This window comes from Lates calcarifer, linkage group LG3 (assembly GCF_001640805.2).
Source record: "Lates calcarifer isolate ASB-BC8 linkage group LG3, TLL_Latcal_v3, whole genome shotgun sequence".
NCBI lineage: Eukaryota > Metazoa > Chordata > Actinopteri > Centropomidae > Lates > Lates calcarifer.
In genome coordinates this window covers 16418427-16437986 of record NC_066835.1, presented here as the reverse complement: position 1 = coordinate 16437986, position 19560 = coordinate 16418427, and the positions used below count along the sequence as shown (strand labels likewise).

General features: G+C 39.5%; 1 protein-coding gene across 2 annotated transcripts in view; it reads left to right on the top strand.

Moving 5' to 3' along the window:
• angpt1 (angiopoietin 1) overlaps positions 1 to 19234 on the top strand; it is a 50161-nt gene extending 30927 nt beyond the window's left edge. For both annotated transcript variants that reach the window (XM_018686093.2, XM_051067984.1), the window contains 3 exons: positions 2723 to 2889; positions 13557 to 13687; positions 17255 to 19234. In XM_018686093.2, the coding sequence (XP_018541609.1) occupies positions 2723 to 2889; positions 13557 to 13687; positions 17255 to 17418 (462 nt within the window). In that variant the 3' untranslated portion in view covers positions 17419 to 19234. The remainder of the gene's footprint in view (positions 1 to 2722; positions 2890 to 13556; positions 13688 to 17254) is intronic.
• The last annotated feature ends 326 nt before the right edge of the window (positions 19235 to 19560 follow it).

The window sequence follows — 19560 nt, the reverse complement described above, 5'->3', positions numbered from 1 at the left end:
CACATTTGTTTAGTCTCTATAGCCCGGTGCCTGGTGTATCATCTGTTTGTCATCAAGGAAAAACCTATGCATATTTGCATTAATGGTGTTAACATTTCCAACTTAATCTGTGTTTAGATGGTGAACTGGGTTTATTATTGCTAGCAGTTGCATTGCCGGTGTTTGCTGTGTAAGTCACCTGTGTATACCTTCCTCTAGTATCCACAGTTTATTGTTCTATGTTCATTCAATCCCTGTAATATGCTTTCTGTTTCCAGTTTAATTATTTTCCATTCTCCACTGCTCTTGATGGACAATGTACTGATCACATATGTAGAACATTACAAGCCAAAAAACTTCCACAGTTAACAAAACGAAAGCACATAACTGCAACTGTAAATTGTGATCGCCATTTATCAAACAAAAAAAAAAAAAAAAAAAAAACAAAAAACAAGGGCATAGAAGAAGGAAATAAAATATTGTGAGGCCACATAAACCCCTATAAGATATATATGAACACCTTCCAGGTTTGAACAGGTGTACAGTCAGAGAGCATGAGGTGCATTACAGTACATGAGGGGACACTCAAAGGCCTTGACTGACACTTACAGTACACTGCTGATCTAACAGCTTAGTATGACTGCTGGTCTCCTTTAATAGATCAGAGGTGATTGATGGTATTTTATCATGTTATTAAGTTTCTCATTCTTGGTCTCCAGAGGCTTGTGCTCACAGATTTAATGTACTTAGTGGATTTGTAAACCTTTCACTCAAAACTGAAATGCTGTTTCTTTGTGGGACCACAGAGAGAAATTTGGCAACACAGATGTCATATTAAAATGAGATCTTAAGACCATCTGATGTTTGTAATTATATTACTAGGAGACCTTACAAATGATATTCAACAACTCTTTCATCTTCTTAACATGTGATGATTCACAAACAATGCCCCACAAGTACTCCAGAGGTAGTTGCCACGGGATAAGTAAAAAGCCGATCTAATCAACTCCTAACTTTACAATGAAAACAGCCGAAATAGCCAATTATTAGCCAAAGGGAATAATTTATGTGAATAAATACACATAAAAAAATGAAGAGTTGAAAAAGTAACTAGAAGTAATGACATAGTGTTAAACTGATTAGAAAATAATGAATAAACAGATGAAATAGTAGCTAAAAGTGATGTATAAAGATTGAAATGTCCAATTTCTGCTACTCCAGTGTAGTACAAAAACTTAACCAAAGTAATCAAAAACACTGACACGGTATGATTATTGTAAACATTATTGTAACAATATCCACTTTTATGCATATAATCCTAATAATTATATAACCCATTCACATGAACATGTCTCATGGTGCAGATGAAGGCTGAGCTCATCTGACGGCTCTGTGGGTCCATTAGACAAACAAGGGTTGTGAACCACTGTTGGACTCTCACTGCAGTTCTAGTTTATCTTTGTATGTGCAGCAGTTCCTGAGATTTACAGTAATCAACGTTTACAATAATTTTTTTTTCCAGAAAAAGTGATTTTAGCAAGTGTGACTGAAATGCAAACTGAGCGCTCAGTCCAACAATATGACTAACCATCTCCTCATCTACTCTGAGCTGAATGATGTGGATCAGGTTTGCGTGTGAAGAATCGCGAAGCACCGGAACTGTACAGGGGAAAACTGTCAACAGAGCTTGACTCCAAGCCTTTTCCCCAGCCAGGGTTCCTGAGATAAACCGCGGTCACAGTAGGAGGCATTGGACCGAACTGAAAGCCAGTCAAAGGGGAACATCTCATCAGGAGTGAGATCAATTTTAGAGAAAGAGGGAAAAAAAGGAGAGAAAGCTGTAATGGGCCCCAGTCCCTTTCTCTTCCACCCACTCGGCAGGACATGCCTAAGGCCCGAGGAATGCCCCATATTTACTTTCCCTCCTTCCCATTCCTCATCACCACACACGCTCAGCGCAAACACAGACGTCTCTCTGACTTTGCCTCCCTAGCCCACCCCACCCTCCCCTCTTCCCCAGTCTTTAATGGAGCAATCCAGACCATCCTGTCAGAGCTGTAATGTCATCCCGCTTTGTGATATTCCCCTTTGCAATCTGCTGCTCTTGCTGCTGTCAGAAGCACTTTGCCTGTGACCGGCAGCCACTCTGATCAAATACAAACTTTTGCAGTTGTTTGAAGTAGTGTCCCTGCATGCAGTATATATATTTTGGGAAAGAAATCTATAAGTAATAATGAGTTTAACATGTGTGACTTGAGCAGATGGAAAAGGGTGTGCGTCTATTTCAGCTGGTACCAATTTGCACACTTTTATAGATAGGTAAGTCCATCCACATGGAAGATGAAGCCAAAAGCAAGTTTAAAAAATACATTAATGTACAATATGAGTAATGTGTTTGGCTTTTTTGCTGCAGTCTGGAGAAATGAAAAAGAATGTTAGGATGCTATGAATAAAAAAAGTCTATTTATTCAGTACAGAAACAGTTGTGCTGGTGGATAAACGGCCACAATATTTATTATCAAGAACCATTTGTTCTGATCTTATGTCTGACTGACAAAAAATAAATCTGTAAATAAATTAGAAAATTCCTTCTCATTCATTCCACAATCCTCTAGTGTTGAGATTTTATCATTCTGGGAAAAGAAAGGAGATAGCAATGAATAATCTGTAGTTTATGATTTACAAAAAAGATTTTCAATGGCATTTCCATGTCGATTATCGTGTTTCTCTCCTGTCGCTGCAGGGTTTTGGGAGCGTGTCCGCAGAGCACTGGCTGGGGAACGAATACGTTTACCAGTTGACCAGCCAGAGACAGTACGCTCTCCGTGTGGAGCTGACAGACTGGGACGGACACCAGGCCTTCTCACTGTATGACCGCTTCCAAATCGGCAGTGAGAAACAAAACTACAGGTAACACTGTCCTGTGCTACAAGCAGACAAAGAGTGGGATAATTGTTTTTTCAGGCCAAGGAACATGTGGCCAGTAAAATGAGAACAGTTTTTTGTCTTCATCACAACATTTCATTGTAGCTTATAAACTTAGCTTAACAAACAACACCCTGGAGACTGGATGTGTTTTGGTAGAATCCAATGGTGGTTTTTGCATATTTGCACAGCCTCTTAAAGTGATACCGACTTCAGGCTGAAAAATGACACAGTTAATGAATCTTCAAATAACTGAACAAATTATTTGTAATCACATCATAACCACATGGTTCTGTTGATGGCAATGTTGGTCTGCGTGTCTTTCTACCACTGTGGTCCAGAGTGAATATGTATTGCCACAAGATTTAGTACAGACATTTGTGGTCTCCAGAGGATGAATCCTAATGACTTTGGTGATCCCCTGACTAACACTAAAATGTAGTCTATTCAACTGTTGAATGAATTTGCCCTGAGATTTGATATAACTGTTCATGCCCCCCTCAAGATGAATTCTAATAACCTTGGTGACTTTAAATCTCATACCAATGGTCAGATCAAAACTTAAAATTGTCCAGGCTAGTAGTTCATTAGCTAGCATGCTATATAACTACATTAAACATTATTCCCCCCAAACATCAGCAAGCTAAGGTTGTCATTGTGACTGCTTTAGCATCATGTCATTAGCATTTGGCTCAGAGCACTTCTATATATAACTACAGTTTCACACATTCACTAATGTGACTGTTGACTCTTACACAATGTCTACATAGCCTGCATAGTGAAAGCAGAGCAGCTTTAGTCCTCCATTGGTGTCTACAGGAGATGCGTTCAGAGCTCAGAGATCAACACACAGTCACTAGTTACACATGTAAAATGGAAAAAAATGGAGAAAATATGCTTTAAGTTGCAGTTACACGCATGTAATGTGAATAGAACACAAGCCTTTATGTCAGTTCTACAGCCGTTATAAGATAGACGACTGAAAAACGTGACTGAAACGTGAACTCTGGTGTAGACAAGCCTTTAGTCATGTTCTGACCTTTCCTCACCTTCATCACTGCATATCAGAAGATTGCGAAACTTTGTCTTTAGCATGTGTCACTAAGGAATGAGGAATGAGGGAAGGAGGAAAGAAATAATACAACAATGGAAGGACCCAATGTTCAAAAGTGTTAAGATTATAAACATGGCTAGTAGCTGTGAGCTTTCCAGACGTTTCAATCATGTCGATTCAGTTATGTAAGTCTGTGGTGAGACTTTTCTCATTGCAAATTCCTTCCAAACCAAATCGTACCGCTTGTCATCATCTCCTTGTTGCAAGCTTTCCATTGATTGACGCTTTGTCCTTGTGTGTTGCGGGGGCGAAGGTTTCTGTTTTCGTTTCAGGGGGTTAATGATAACAGGCCTCAAACTATGGCAGATGCTTGGCCCTCTCAGATGTGGAAAACTACTGCAAATTCCACACAGTTCCAAGCAATTGCTGGCTTCAGAGGAGAAGGTCTGACATCTTCAATTCTGCAGTTTTCACTGGATGGTTCGTTCTCTGCGATAAGAGGTCACTTTAGTTGCGAAATGTCTTATATTCAGTTTGAAATGACGAAATAAGGAACAAAATTCTATAGCTTAAAAACCTTTACCTAAATCCTTCCATTGCTTGCACCCTTGCTCCAGAAAAGAATACAGGTTTTGACTGCTTCCCTACAGCAGGGAGGCCGTTCAAGCTTGTTGCCATTTCTAATTTTAAGAATTGTCTTGCGATGACAGGGGTTTCACTTACCAAGGTTTCCGTTTTGAGGACTTTGTACATTGAGTGGGCTCTGTGGTTTTCTCTGAGGACTGGAGAAATGGATTTCAATCAAACGGAAGAGATGAGATGTTTTTTGTTTTGAATTTCACGCAAAGTTGAGGTTTTGTATGACCACAGTGTAACTCCATCTGTTGTTACCTTTAGTCTTTATTTCTGGCTGTGGTCTGACTCCACAGGCACTGATTTCTCACATGGCACATAGATACAGAAGTTTACAGAAGCATATTTATAGGGATGAGTATTAAATCAGTATTTATCGCGTGTAAGAGAAGGTTGTTGATTTAAATATAATGTTAAATGATGAAACACCTTCTTCACATTCTCATCCTTTTTTGCTGTTCATGCTTTTGCACACATATTTTTAACAACACACTTAACCTTTTGTTATTTTGAATTTTAGGAAAATAATAATTGTTTTTGTGGCAAGCAAAGGACATCCCCGTCCATTCTAGCCTGTTTTGGATGCAGGCTCACACTGTTTAGGAGCCCAATCGACATGCTGCTCCCTATAAATAGATTTGTTCTTGAAAAATAGTTGTGGTATGATAATCACACATTGCTCCTCTGAAACACAGGCCAAAACAAACCAGATGGCCTGGCCCCAAACAAACCAACACTGCCACACATTCTCTGTTGTTTCTGCTTTGGCACCTTCCTGCTTTTAAATGTCAAACAATCTGTGACAAGTTCTCCAGATTGCATTTATTGCCCTGAGACATAAGAGATAGTTGTGATATGGCTTGACTTTTAGTTAGTTTTGGATTGTTTTCTGTCATCCATGGGGGTTTACTGGAAAACAGTCTGCGTCAGCACAAGTCAGACAAACATTTACAAAGACCTCATATGGTATAGTCAATCTGGCTCTTGCTGTGTGTGTCTCTCTCTTTCTGTTTCACACTCACACACACTGTAAAAAGGAAAAAAGCTTATAAACAAAGCCATGAACAGACAAAGACCACTTGGACACCAGGGAGAATAAGTCCGACAATGTACACGACTCACCATTTATCATGAACAGTATTGAACAAAACCAGCCAGGAAATGTTTGTATTACTGCCAGCTTCTTGGTTTCATCCACACACACTGTAAAGAGGAAATTACTCAACTCTCACAGAGGGGGAGTAGGTGTGCAATTATTCCTTCATGAATTATAGGGTCCTAATCCTTTAGAAATGAAATTATGTACAGGGAATAAATGTCATATTTATTACCAGCACACTAAAACTTTGGAGCTGGCATTCATCTTTACTCAGTCATCTAATTCTTTTTGGCTTTGTCCACCATAATAACATTGTTACATCAATACATTTTTTGAATTTAGATGATTGAAATATTTTGAGTGATATTTTAAAAATAAGGTGGGGTTTCTGTTCAACCATAGGTTCCATTTGGTTTGATTTTCATTTAAATTGTAAGAATGGAAACCCTTTGAGACTATTTGCAGTCTCAAATTACTTTTTTAGTGCCTGGCAATGATATAGTGGTAGTTAAGGAGAGAGAATGCAATACTGAAGGATAAGTCTCTAAAATAGAGATATTTCAGAGGTTATGATAGGTGCTTAATGTCCCAGGAAACCAATTTAACCATCAATAAACAACAGTTTCCCCCCAGTTTAATAGTACTGGGAAAAATCATTATTTTCTCAGTCAGTACCATTAGAGTATTCTAGTTTTTGCCTGTGTTTGAAGGCATTTTTCATGACTGCAGCCCTGCCTTCAGAGAATTTGCTTCCATGAATCATAACTGATAAGGTGACAAGTGATTACAGCTTGTTAACACAGTTTAAGTCCATACAGTCCAACACTGTTAAATTCAAGGGCTCAGAGCCTCAAATGTTTTACTAAAAACAAGATCTATCACTAAACAATTTGGGTATACCTCTTTAATGTGTGAGTGTTAAGTGTTCTCAAATCTAAATGGTTGATGGTTTTAGTCTTCTATAAGATCCTAGAGATGAAATGCCCTGAGAGTAAGCTGACATCAGAAATGTTGCCTTAATGTGAACATACAAATCTCATTGACAGCACACTGAGGGGTAAATTTGGGTTGACCATGGCTACAGAGTTCCCACTGAACCACAACCTCATAATATTGTGAAATGAGCCCTTTTTGTTTTTTTCCTCATTGTGACTGAGGTCACCATAATTGCAGAGGTTACTGTCTTGATAAACAGCAGAAAAAGTCCCCTATTATCATAGATAATTTTGTTGCTGCACAGCATGGGTTGCAGAAAAGAAAATAATAAATCAAATATAATTTGATGACTTGCAAATATTGTTCTAACAATAGCCATCAGATCAACACTCTCAGCTAATTGCCCTCATCTATCAAAGTTTCTTTGCTTCATAAGTTGGATTTTGTAGTGTCAATATAAATAGAAAGGGGGGATTAAGTCAACCTGAAAGCAAAATAGCAAAGAGACACAAAAGGCTAAGACATCAATTGGAAAAAATACAGATGGAATGAAAAGTTTAAAAAGTGCTGAGTCAGCAGGGAAATTATGGTACAGAATAAAGAAAATTGCATGTTATGCAAAACTAAATTACGTAACCAGAAAAGACAGAGCCACAAACTGAACTGAATGATACACAATGCCGTCTTAGATAAACACTTTCAGGCAGATAAAGGTTGATTATTGAGAATGGTCTTGAAGTTATATAGTAGAAGCATTTCGATATGTAGGCTTTGTAAATTTTTCCATGATGCAGTTTTCTGACATTGGCTTTGTATATAAATAAATCCCAATGATTATTATGTATCTAAGCCAGGAGAGACCCACTGACCTTGTTGTATACACTGCAGTGGTTGTACATTGTGATTATATTCAGTAACAAACATAAAAGTGATATGGTACAAGTAAAGGTTAAAAGAGCTTGCTCCAGTTCATTAAAGGGGATTTCTCTGAAGAAAAGTAGCAGGTATAAAACAGTATTGTCTGCATAAAGATGTATTTAACTTCATGGATGAAATAACAGCATAGAAAGTTGACAATAACCAGGTTATTCACAGTAAGTGCACAGAAACATACTGAATGTTGGCTGGTCTCCAGTGGACTACTTAGTGTAGCTAGATTAGAGATCTATTTAAACTGCCAGCTCAAGTATAAATGTGCTTGACCACAATTTAATGGCAGAGCAGATCAGAGGGGGTATGGTGCTATTTAGTGTAATTGTTCTCCAAAGTAATGATCATAGTTGAGTTGAATTTGCCCTGAAATAAAACATTAGTGTTGTTGCAGTAAAGGGATGAAATCTTAAAGATCTCTTCATCTCATGAGAGAGAGAGAGAGAGAGAGAGAGAGAGAGAGAGAGAGAGAGAGAAGAATGAAAGAAAAAAATTGATTAGGCATAAAAAGAGTGCCTGTTGATACTTTTATTAAAATCTTAGGAATGCATAAAATGTATTTGTTTAAACCTTTGCATGAAGTGGGATGCTACATTAAATCTAATTTGCACTCAAGTGGTCTTAAACCACAACCAAATCTTGTTATTACATCACATCATATTTTCAATTAACTTCCCTTAAAATGTACGACGTGTAAGATTTTTTTTAAATTCCATTTTCAAAAATCCATTGCTCTACTTTAGATATCCAGAACCTGAGCATGTCTGACTTTTCTCTAGTAATAAGAAATTCAAGTTTCATGCAGCTACTTCAGACCAGTGGAATGTGGGTCAGTGAATGTCTGAGTGCATTTAATGCATCTTAAAACACTAATGGGCATTTGAAGATGCAGTGAAGTACCCTGGGCACCTCAGAGAACCAAAACCATTTCCAAAATTGTCTACAATAGAAACATTCATTGCAGTTGAGTATATGCACAGACACAAGTTGAGGTTTACATGGAAAAATGTTTTGTACGTATGTTCAAAGCCTCCCAGCTGGAGGAAAAGACTTATATGTTTATTTTTGAACGAACCATCACATTTTCATTCTGTATCCTTCCTTGTCTGGAAAGCCAAGTTCTTAAATGCAATGTTTTCTCCATACTGTGTGGTAATGGCCCAAGTTCCCCATGGGATCAGATAGATCTAGTTTAGATGTTTTTCATGTGGGGATTTAAGAAAGAAATTGGCAGAGATTTTGGTTCCAAAACACAGTGACCTCTCTCTTTTCCAAGACTCATACTGAGATAATCTTAGATATCTCAAGTTATGTCTACTTGAACCAATTCCATGCAAGCTTTAGCTTCCACAGTCTTCAATCACAGAGATGAAGCATCAAAGCTACACTTAGATGAACAGTGTGTTTTGCATTTAAAGTTAACCTGTATTAAAAGTTGTTTTTTTTTGTTTGTTAGTTTGTGTTTTGTTTGTTTTTCTTTTTTAGACAATGTAAAGTTGACTGTACAGTCCACTTAGTAGCTTTTCCCAGAGCTTTCAACCATATCCCATGGTCTTCATCAGTGGATGGAGTTTGTTTAGTTGTCATGGAAAGTGATCTGTTGGCTTAAAAATTATTAATATAATTATTTTTCAATCCACATGTACCTAACCAGGCCAATGAGCATCTATACATACTGTTTGTAGTAGTGTATATGTGTCTCAGTGGAGCTAAATGACACCCAGTGGCAAGAGAGCAGCCAAGCAGAGCTCAGCACAGCCAGACACCTCTGTGGCCTCACAGTAGGAAGCGAACCATCAGTCAAGGTGATTAACCTCTGCAATGGGCCAATCAGACTGCAGTTCAGGGGACTAATGACTGCCAGGTGTGCAGAAGCACACGCTGGACTCTCAGCTGACTGAGCTGTTGCCTTCATGTACGGAGATGAAAAGAACAAGCAGGCTCAGCTTCAGTCAAAGGATGAATAGTGACATAGTTTTACAAAGTGCTGCAACCACTTTGATTTTAGATTTTCAAGAGCAGCTTTTGTGCACATTATTGTCATCATTCATCACTTTTGCTGGCTTTTTCATAGAAGAATCACTTTGTACCAACGGATACAAGACAGATTGCAGACAGGCAACATGTTAGCACATCTAGGGCCCCACACCAGTCCCAGCCCACTTGTAGCTGTAATCCAACACATCTCTCCTCGGTGTGGGCAGGAGGGGACACATGTTGCAAGGAACAACCTCGAGAAGTACTCTTTGAAGGCTTCTCTGCTTTATATGAAAGCTTCAGTGCACGTGCATTTCTTCAGATGCACAGGCTGATTCACATTTGCTTACATTTTTAAGGTGCTTTCATGGGAGAACAGATGTATAGGGCACGCACATCCAAAAAAACTTCCACAGGTGCTGGGTTGAAGCGTTGTTGTCACATTAAAATTGTGACTGCCTGACGAAGATCTCCAGCAGATTGAAACGTGGTTGTCACATTAAAATTGACTGGGAACTACTAGCACAGCGTGCAGGTCTTTTGTTTGATTTTTGCTTCAGGGTTAAGGTACCATGCACAACGTGTAGCTAAGTAATGTTATTCTTATATTTTATGTGCAAGCTGTAATATTAAGAACTAACAAATATTTTTAACTAAGAAAAGTAATGTGTCCATTGCTGTACTAAGAGCAGTGTATATAACTGTTAAATGTTGATGCATGATAACAAACAGAATTTTTAAGATTCAGAGTGATAAAATGTCTATTTCTGTAACCTAGTTTTACTTGGCAATGGTCTCAGATAAACATATCCCCGTCATCTGATTCCTCACCTGACCCTGCTACAAGTCATTTCCCACGTACACAGTTTGCAGCTGTAATACTCCAGAGCATAGACTCATTATGACTGAAACTGAATCTTTATCAAAGCTTTAAGGCGTCGGTTCACCCAAATGACAAAAAAACATTTTCACATTTACCCCTAGTGGTATTTTGTCATGCAAATAGTTTTGTTGTATCTCTGGAGACGTGCAGCCTCCCCAATACAACAAGGGTGAGTGGAATGTCATTTGTGATGCCTAACACACTCTTTAGTTTATTTAGAATAAATTTGAATTCTCCTCACTTTTTGTGCAATAGTAAAGTAACAGTAAAATCATTTCTGGACATATTTGTAGCAGTGTCATATTATACTATACTATACATATTATAGTACTTTTGCAACATTCAACATTTACAGGTATTATGCTTTTAATTGTGTATTCCTAGTAAGAGCGGATGCTAGGAAGCTAGGCTAAAGTGGAAGCTAACCTAGCTTGTTAACATTAGAAAATCTGCTGATGTCGCTAAAGTTACCAGCTAAGTTGCTAACCAACTAGTTCACTAGCTCGTCCTGTAAACGTAAACATTGACAAGGGTGTATTTGTGATGATAATGAATGAAATGACAGGTATTTGTTTGTACAAAATACCACTGGGGTAAAAGGGAAAATGTGTGTTGTGTTCACTAACCCTTCATGCATTGTTGAATGTCTAAATATGTTGTAAGATCACAAACAGACCAGTTTGATGTTAGCACAATGAGATGACATGGCACCAACCTCCCTCCCCAGAGGTATCATTGAGTAAAACCTAATTATTTTCCTCACAGCTCAATAGTTTGTCTACTAATGAGCCTTGACCAATTGCATTACTAAGTTACTTTAATAGGAACAATCTGATTAGCATGTATCGCCTGTTAAGTTGAGTGACCAGATGTCTGTCCCCTGATACATTTCATTAACATGAATATGAATTTTCTTGCTGTCAAACTCTGTGTCTCTATGTCTTTCTCTCTCTCATTCTTAAAAGCAGCCCTCAGGAAAAGCATCTCTTCCTCTTGAGTTCATTGCTTGGCCCATCTTTAGATTACCCCACTTATCATTTGAGTGCATAATGGACTCTGACAGGAAAAACTGCAGATGTCAGTTGGGTTGGGGATTGTTGGTCTGGTAAATATGCAGTGCGGCCGGTAAACACAGCCGCAGACTATTTAAAGCAGCCTGTCAAAGTGTCATGCTGAAAATCCCTGCTGATGATGTGCCTTGGCGATTCGTCAGCGCAACAGTGATCGTGAGAGCTTTGGAAAATGGAGAATGGATGTGCGGCAAGGTCTGGTCTTTATCAGAGCAGTAGCAGACCTCATCCTCAACACTGCGTGTTATATTCCTCATAATCAGGAATTAGCTGATAGTAGTCATGCTACCCGTAAGTGAGGCAGCGTGTTGGGGATGCGAGTTTACTCTGAACTGCAGAATATCTCAAAAGACATCTGTTGCCAAGTAGACACCGGATAATATTCAGCATGTGTCATAGATGACATATTGTTCACAGGAACCTGCACAAGCTGCCTAGAATATACTCGAAGGCCCTTATCCAAACTTGCCATGTCCACTGGTCACTTGGTGCCACTGATTAGACGCATGACTCACCCTTACATTGTGGGATTACACATGCTGGTGTAGTGGCTTTCCCTGCAGTCACACTTTCTACTCTGCTGTTCAGATCAGCCATTTACACAGCTGTCCAAATACAGGAGTCTTTCACGTTAAATGACTCTCCTTTGGGAGTGTGCTGTGTCTGTCTTTGAGACGTTCAACCTGATGCCTCACAGCTAAAAGCCGCACAATGCGTGAAGGTTGAAGGTGCACACGGAGCGTTCAGCATCCCCTGAAAACATAAAATATTGTTTTTGTATTTGTTACTTTCTCATCGGAAAACCCGCAGTGGGTGAAAGGTCCGCTACACGCCCATGGTCCCCTGTTGTTAAGAAACGAACTCAGGAAATTACTTTCTTTGAGAGTGAACCGTACGTAATAATGGAGACCTCATTGGCACGGTGCTGCAGCCCTGCTCTCTGGATGTGCAACCTCTTCTATTGGGAGAAAGTGAAACTGAGAGACCGTGAGAGAAACAAAGGAAAAATAGGAAAAAGCAAATGTGTGATACAGCAATGACAGGGGAAGGTGTGTTCTGCTGGTAATAGTCGATCTGTCAAAGGGATGCAGGGATTGTCAGATCCGGATGCAGCAGGAGTGAGTTCACAGTGGGACACACCCTGGAGAAATCTGCTTCCCAGTCCCATATTAATTTCCAATTTGTGTGTTGAGGACGGAGTGTGTGAAGGAATTCAGTTTGGGAGTGACTTCTCCTTATCAAACATGTTGTGTCTTTTAATAATCTGCAGAATGCAAAGATCTCACTGCTGTTTACATCAGCTTTAGTCTCTTTAGCAAGCTGGATTTTTTTGTTTCTCTCTAAATGGCCTTTAAGATTATTATTATACTATTATAGATTCTGCTCTGTACGCACTCAACAGTTACAGCCTCCTAATGCACTTTTTAAATATAAAATACTTTAGATTTAGGCCTGACATAAAATATCTCTATTCTGGCAGCAAAAAATGTAGTAGTGTGTGTGGTTTCATGAATAAAATACAACATCACAAAAAGAGGAAGAGCATCAGGGTCTGTGTACTTAAACACACAAAGAGAAGACAAGGAGAAATATTGTGTTCTTGGATACCAAAGACCCACTGAGAGTATAGCATACCTCTCTAGCTATGCATGGATGATTGGTTAAACAGGTTGCTTACTGGTCCTTTACTGTGTATAGCTGTTATAAGTCAGTATTTAATGATTTAGTCTGTTGTCGTGGTGTAAATTAACATTCGGTGGCCCTGTAGATGGAAATGTGATTCCCAGACATTCCTTACGCTACATACTCTTTCTCTGTTTCTCTCTCACTTTCCATCTGTAACTCTTTCATTCTTCACTTTATATTCTCTCTACCCTGTTAATGTTGTTCCAGGTGTTCTACATGTACTCAGTCACAACAAAAAATAAATATCTCTCAGGAGACAGCATGTTATGTCTTCTTGCTGTCTTTATTGCTCACACCACCATACTCCACTCTCCCCACCTTCCTCCTCCCCGATGTGTTTTCATGTCCTGACTCCATCCTCTTCCTCCTGCTGATGTGTTTCAGGCTGTTCCTGAAAAGCCACAGTGGGACTGCAGGCAGGCAGAGCAGTCTAGTAATCCACGGGGCAGACTTCAGCACCAAGGACATGGACAATGACAACTGCCTGTGCAAGTGCGCCCTCATGCTCACTGGGGGTAAGTGCAGCACTGTGTTATAGCGGGGATAATCATATGTTCATGGCAAAGCAGAGGTCATATATTACCATTACGTCCTGGTTTATGGATACTCTGATCTATTAGAACGTGGGTAACATTTTTGATGTTTGGCTGTAATAACATGGTAATAAACAACAAGTAATTTACATACTCTCTGTACTCCAACTCTCTGTACTCCAACTGATGTATCCACCACCAACAGCCACAGCAACAACGCTGATGATTTGTTTATGCATGTCGTTCATCTTCTTTATGTCTCTTTAAGTCATTGAAGACATGTCCTAGAGAATTGAGAAACCAGAGACCACAACAATCAGCTTTGTCTCCATTTTTATTAAAGTGCCTTTGCTTAGTGAAGTGCAGTAGTAAGTGTGCTTCAGTTTGTGCTGAAATCAAGATGTGATTGGCTGTTATTCGCACTGCATCTGTTCCCCTTCGTTTTTTCTTACAAAGTTTGGCTAGCCTGGTTTAGCTTAGTTAAAAACTTACACACTTGTCTAAGTTTTCATGTTTCTTCCCCTGTCTGATTTCCTTTTAGCAATGTTGCCACATTCTCAGATCTCAGCAATTTACTTGCTGAGCACAATGTTATTATGACCAATAGGAGATGGCTAAAACTACAAAAACGTCCATTGTAATTAAGCAGATTTTCCTTTAATCATTTGTCTCCTTATGGCACCATGGAGACAATACAATTTCTTTCATAAGAAAACAATGCCGTGGAATAGTCACTCCATCTACCTTTTCCAAAAGCAATTTTCTCTGATTGGCTTTATGACCAACTCCACAATGTTCACTGCCCAATCATTAGTTCAGGTCATTATGATCACAACCTGCTCTTGCAAGACATGCAACAGGCTACAATGGCCACTTATACATCTATCTGCACCTATTTGGCCATGCTCTGCATCCCCTCCCAGTTGCACTGTGGTTGGAAACGAGCACATTATAAAAATCCCTGGGCGCAGCACCAAGTGTCAGAGAGATTTAAAATGACTCTGCTTCTCCTGCTGTGTAAGTGGAACCCAGTGACCCTTGCTGTCACCTCATGGCAGCTCTATTGCTGTGGAGTCCTGACCTGGCACTAATCAAGCATTTCTTAAAGCAGATTTAAGATCAGTATTACCTCTTAGGTCACTGAGAATGCAGTGGGTTAAAGGGAACTGGCATCTGATCACTGATCAACACCCCTGCTCTGCTTGATTCACAGCCCGCCTGTGGCTAGCCCACAAAGGAGAAGCATGACAACATGCAGCCTGAGTCGAGGCTGGGCCGAACCCAGCGCTGTACAAGCTATAGTATATACAGTATATCATTTGATTGATTTCCTGCATTTATGAGAGCAGGGCTGACATTAAATGATGTAAGTGCCTGGAATATACAAGAGGAAAAATACTTCTCTGCTACATTTATGAGGACAACCACAGCATGCCGTGTTAAGAATATGGAGGAGGATGTAATGTGAACACACACATAATATATATATATATTACCCAGCATCCAGAACACAGCACAGACAGTAAGAGGTAGAGGTGGAATCTCTTCCCTTTTTTGAAAGAAGACATCCTCACTGTTTTTACAAGACAGTAAAAATCTCCAGCCTGGAATTACCTAAGATACTGATCATAAATCCCAAAGCACTGCTGCTGTGCACACTGAATGTGGTTGTGTGGTCTGTGGTTTATCAACAAGCAGAGGACGACAAGTAGGAGCCATTCACTGTATTCTGCTTTGTGGCTGAAGATGAAAAAAACACAGTCTCAAGAAAATAAAACAGCAGGTTGCACAACACACACTTTGTGAAATACATCAAATGCGACAGGAAGAACGCACTGTAAAAGTTTCAATTCCAGACACTTTTCATGTAAAGTTTGTGTCAAGTTTGTCTAAGTGTGAGTTATTACGTTGTGTGAACCCCAGCCTCTCTTTGTGATTAAATTGCTCACAGACTTAGAATTTTTCTATTTAAGGCTACGTTAAAGGTTATTTTTGAGCAGCACCTGGCAAACATAAGTCCGATATTCACTTTTTAGTTCTGTTTTGCTCTCCACCATTTTCTGAGGGAAATATCTTTAGCTGCTAAATGCTTCCCTCTGTTCACTGGCTAGCCTAACTTTGTCTGTCTGGTATTTGGTGATAGGGAGGTAGAGTACAATAAATTTCTAGAGCTCACCTACTGAAAACAGCTGCCTGCTGTGTCTGGAAACTGATGAAAGCTGTGAGCATGAACCAAAACAATAAAGCTATGGGCCTTAAAACCAAAACAATTCACTAAAAGAGCTAAAAACAGCCCTTTGTGCTGAGGTGAAACTACAGAGCTTGGTAATTGTTTCTCTGGTGTTTCGTCACTTCGACCAACCTGTTTCATATTACACATAATCATTCCCCTCATTGTTAACTCAGAAATACTGACTATAGCAGCTTTAACCTTTCACAGCTTTGGTCCCTCAAAGATGTCAGGTACAGAGCCTCATCTCAAAGAGCTCATTGAATTTCATGTATAAAAATTATAGTGGAGTAAGTGCAATTTCATATTCATTTCCCACTGGCGCCATCATTCTGAAATTATATTCAGCTGTGGAAATGTAAGGAGGTGTCCACCAGTTTCTATGCTATGCTGTATATATGCGTCTTATGATGAAGCAGCAATCAGTGTGAAATTTATATCAGTGTGATCCATTCCAGCAGCAAGGGCAGAACATTGCCCCTGATTACTGACTGGTCTTGTGAAATGTCATACTGTAGTCCACAGTGGTATTCAGGTCTGTCAGAGGAGAGAGGGGAAGAGCTGCCATTTGTCACTGTGTGACTGACAGATGCCGTGCCGCGCATACGTTCTATATCTGACTGTATCAGGGAGGGTGTGTGACAGATTACTGGGATGGAATAGATTTTTTCATTCAGTAAGTATCTGTCACTTGAAATATAATGGCTGCCTCTTCATACTTCTATTTCTTGACCACTTGTACATTAATGCTGGCCATGATCTACGACAGTAGAGGTGTAGAGGTGCTAAACCATTCAGACCCTTGTAAACTAGCAGTAACATTTTCAAATCATTTCTAAAAGAGACAGGAACACGTGCGTAGCTGAAATTATACAAAATCCCCTAAGTCCAAGTACATCTACCATTTCATCTATATAACAGATGTAGTTCAAGGGAAACATGAAATGTGTCACCTTGGGAGGAGAATAAAAGTTTCCCATGCCATTTACCACTCTGATGTCCCACTGGAGCTAATGCACATGCACTCCTTGCTTTAAATAGAAGGTACAAAAAGTGTTCAGCGACAGGTACTGGCACGCCAGTGATCCCAGTGACAGTGACATGTTGAACAAATAGCAGTGAAATGGCATCTGAATCATTGCCACTGCCCAGTGGGTGAGGCCATGGGAAACTTTCAGCCTTTACCAAGGACAAAATGTATGACTGAGGTGACTTGTTTGTTCTGTTAAAAAGTGTCAAAGCTTTTGCGAGTTATTTATTGTCTTTGGTGACATGCAGTAGAAGTGCTCAGTTCTTTGATCATTCTTCCTTCTCTTCAGGTTGGTGGTTTGATGCCTGTGGCCCGTCCAACCTTAACGGCATGTACTTCACCCAAGGACAACACATAGGGAAGTTGAACGGTATCAAGTGGCACTACTTCAAGGGCCCGAGCTACTCGCTACAAGCCACGGCCATGATGATCCGCCCACTGGACTTCTCCTAGTCTTTTGAACCCATGAACTTTTTTTTTTTAACTTCCAAATGGCTACGTAGCACATTAGAGGGACGCTTCCTATTTTATCCTCTTGTTGTCTCATCTCATTTCACTGGCCACGGGAGTCATCCAGTAGATCATTTATTTCAACCGGGTTCTTCCTCCAGAGCAGCTGACGTTGCTGTGCTACTGTTGCCTCATAACCCTTCCCCCTCATTGAACTGAAAAGCAGCAACGCGGGGGGTTCCAAACCAGATTCACAGACTCAAGATTTTTTATGGACAAACAGTGTTTATAAAGCATGATGTCAAACCACAACTCTTCCATTTTCCAGGGGACCTGTGTTGTAATAAAATAGAGGACTTGAACTCTTCTGAATGTAGAGCAGCTATCACAGAGTAGCAATGACTCTCAAACTGCAGGACAGGACATACCTGAGCGCTTTAAAGAGACAAATGAGAGATACAGCTTTTTTATTAAAATGTTGCTCACAGATTACAGCCCATAAATACTGTGTTAAATTTTGTTTTTAGTACTATTTTTCTTATTCCAACTGTATACAATATCCAAAATGACGTAAATGTGTCTTTTGTACTGTACAGTGTACGTATACTGAACTTCTGTCTGCATCATGTATAAAACACACGCTCAGTTTTTATTTGACCTTGAAATACAAGTGATGATGTGCAGTTGGTAATAGTTATGAGGGTCACTTGCAGTGTTTGCTGGCAGTTAACACACTTGCTGTCTTGACAGAGCGTGATTATTTTTAGAGTTCGAGATGTGAGGTTATTATTGGATTAGATGTTGGACTCTGCTCCATTTGCCTTCGTTATTGGCTGAGAAACACCTAATACATGCCAAGGTTCAGATTGTGAGTGATCACTTCTCCTCTGCTGAACAGGAAAAACAAGGACATTAATTCAGATGAATTTAATTAGTGGTGTGTAACAGCAGTGTGTGTGTACAGGGGAAGAAAATGCACATTTGCATATGCAAGTTCACAAAATACACAGATATGCAGTATATTCCTGAGTGTAATGATGATGTATCACATCGTCATTCCTCTATAATCACAAAGATGTAAGTGCTTATATTAAGCTGGCGTCCCACACACAAAAACTCACAAAGAATGAGGCTGAAGTTTCTAACTGTAGAGGATATTATAAACTCCCTCCAAGACTGCCCCTGGTCAGTTTCTTCATACTCTAACCTCTGACCTGGAGACAAAGAGTAGATCATTAAGACAAGTTACATCCAAAATATTTCTCACAGACATCATTATTACATTACACAGTATCAGACTCCAGCCAGTTTCTGTTTCTCATCAATGCAGCTTAGAGAAAAAAAAGGAGCTGGAGCTGGATATGAAGCATGAAATTAATGATTCCACCAAGTGATCCGTGTGAACACATATTTCATAACTTCCAGCTTATAACAACAGAATCTACTGTGGAGTGTTTACTAAAGGTACATGTGGCAAGAAGATAAAATGTATCTGGAACTTGTATAACTGCAATTGACATGTTTATTAGCATACTAAAATTGTATAATTTAACGTGTGTGTACGTAAAGCAGCTTTCCTGAGGAAAGCTATTCTTTTTTTTTCTGTTTATACTCTGCCAGAAGTACAATGGTGTTTTGAAGTTGAGCATAAAACATAGGAGTTAAGATAATAACCCTGGAGAAATGTGCCTTTGATAACTCTGCTTTTACCTCATTAAATTCTAGATTTGCAGATTTATTTAAACATCTTTTGTAACATGTGGTCAGTGTTGTGTTGCTAGATTAAATAAAGGAGCATGTGATGCACTAATGTTTTCAATCTGCGTTTAGGCTGCACTTTTTGAGCCAAATTGATGTGATGATAGACATGGGTTTAAAGTCGGGGCTCCAAAATTTGGCCCCCTTTACGTCCTTCTTTAAGCCGACATGCTTTAGCTTCCAAAAAGTCTCCTTTCATGATAATATCTTCAACATCAGTTGAAATCTTCGTGTACAAATGCTATACTGTGCTGTGTGACATGCAAAGCAAGCTTATTGGCACGGAAAGACATGAGATAAATCACAGAGATAGATGGATGTTCTCTCTTCCGGCCTTTTTCAGGACCAAGCCAGATGGTGCAAAGATTAGAACTCCCTCTCTGCCCG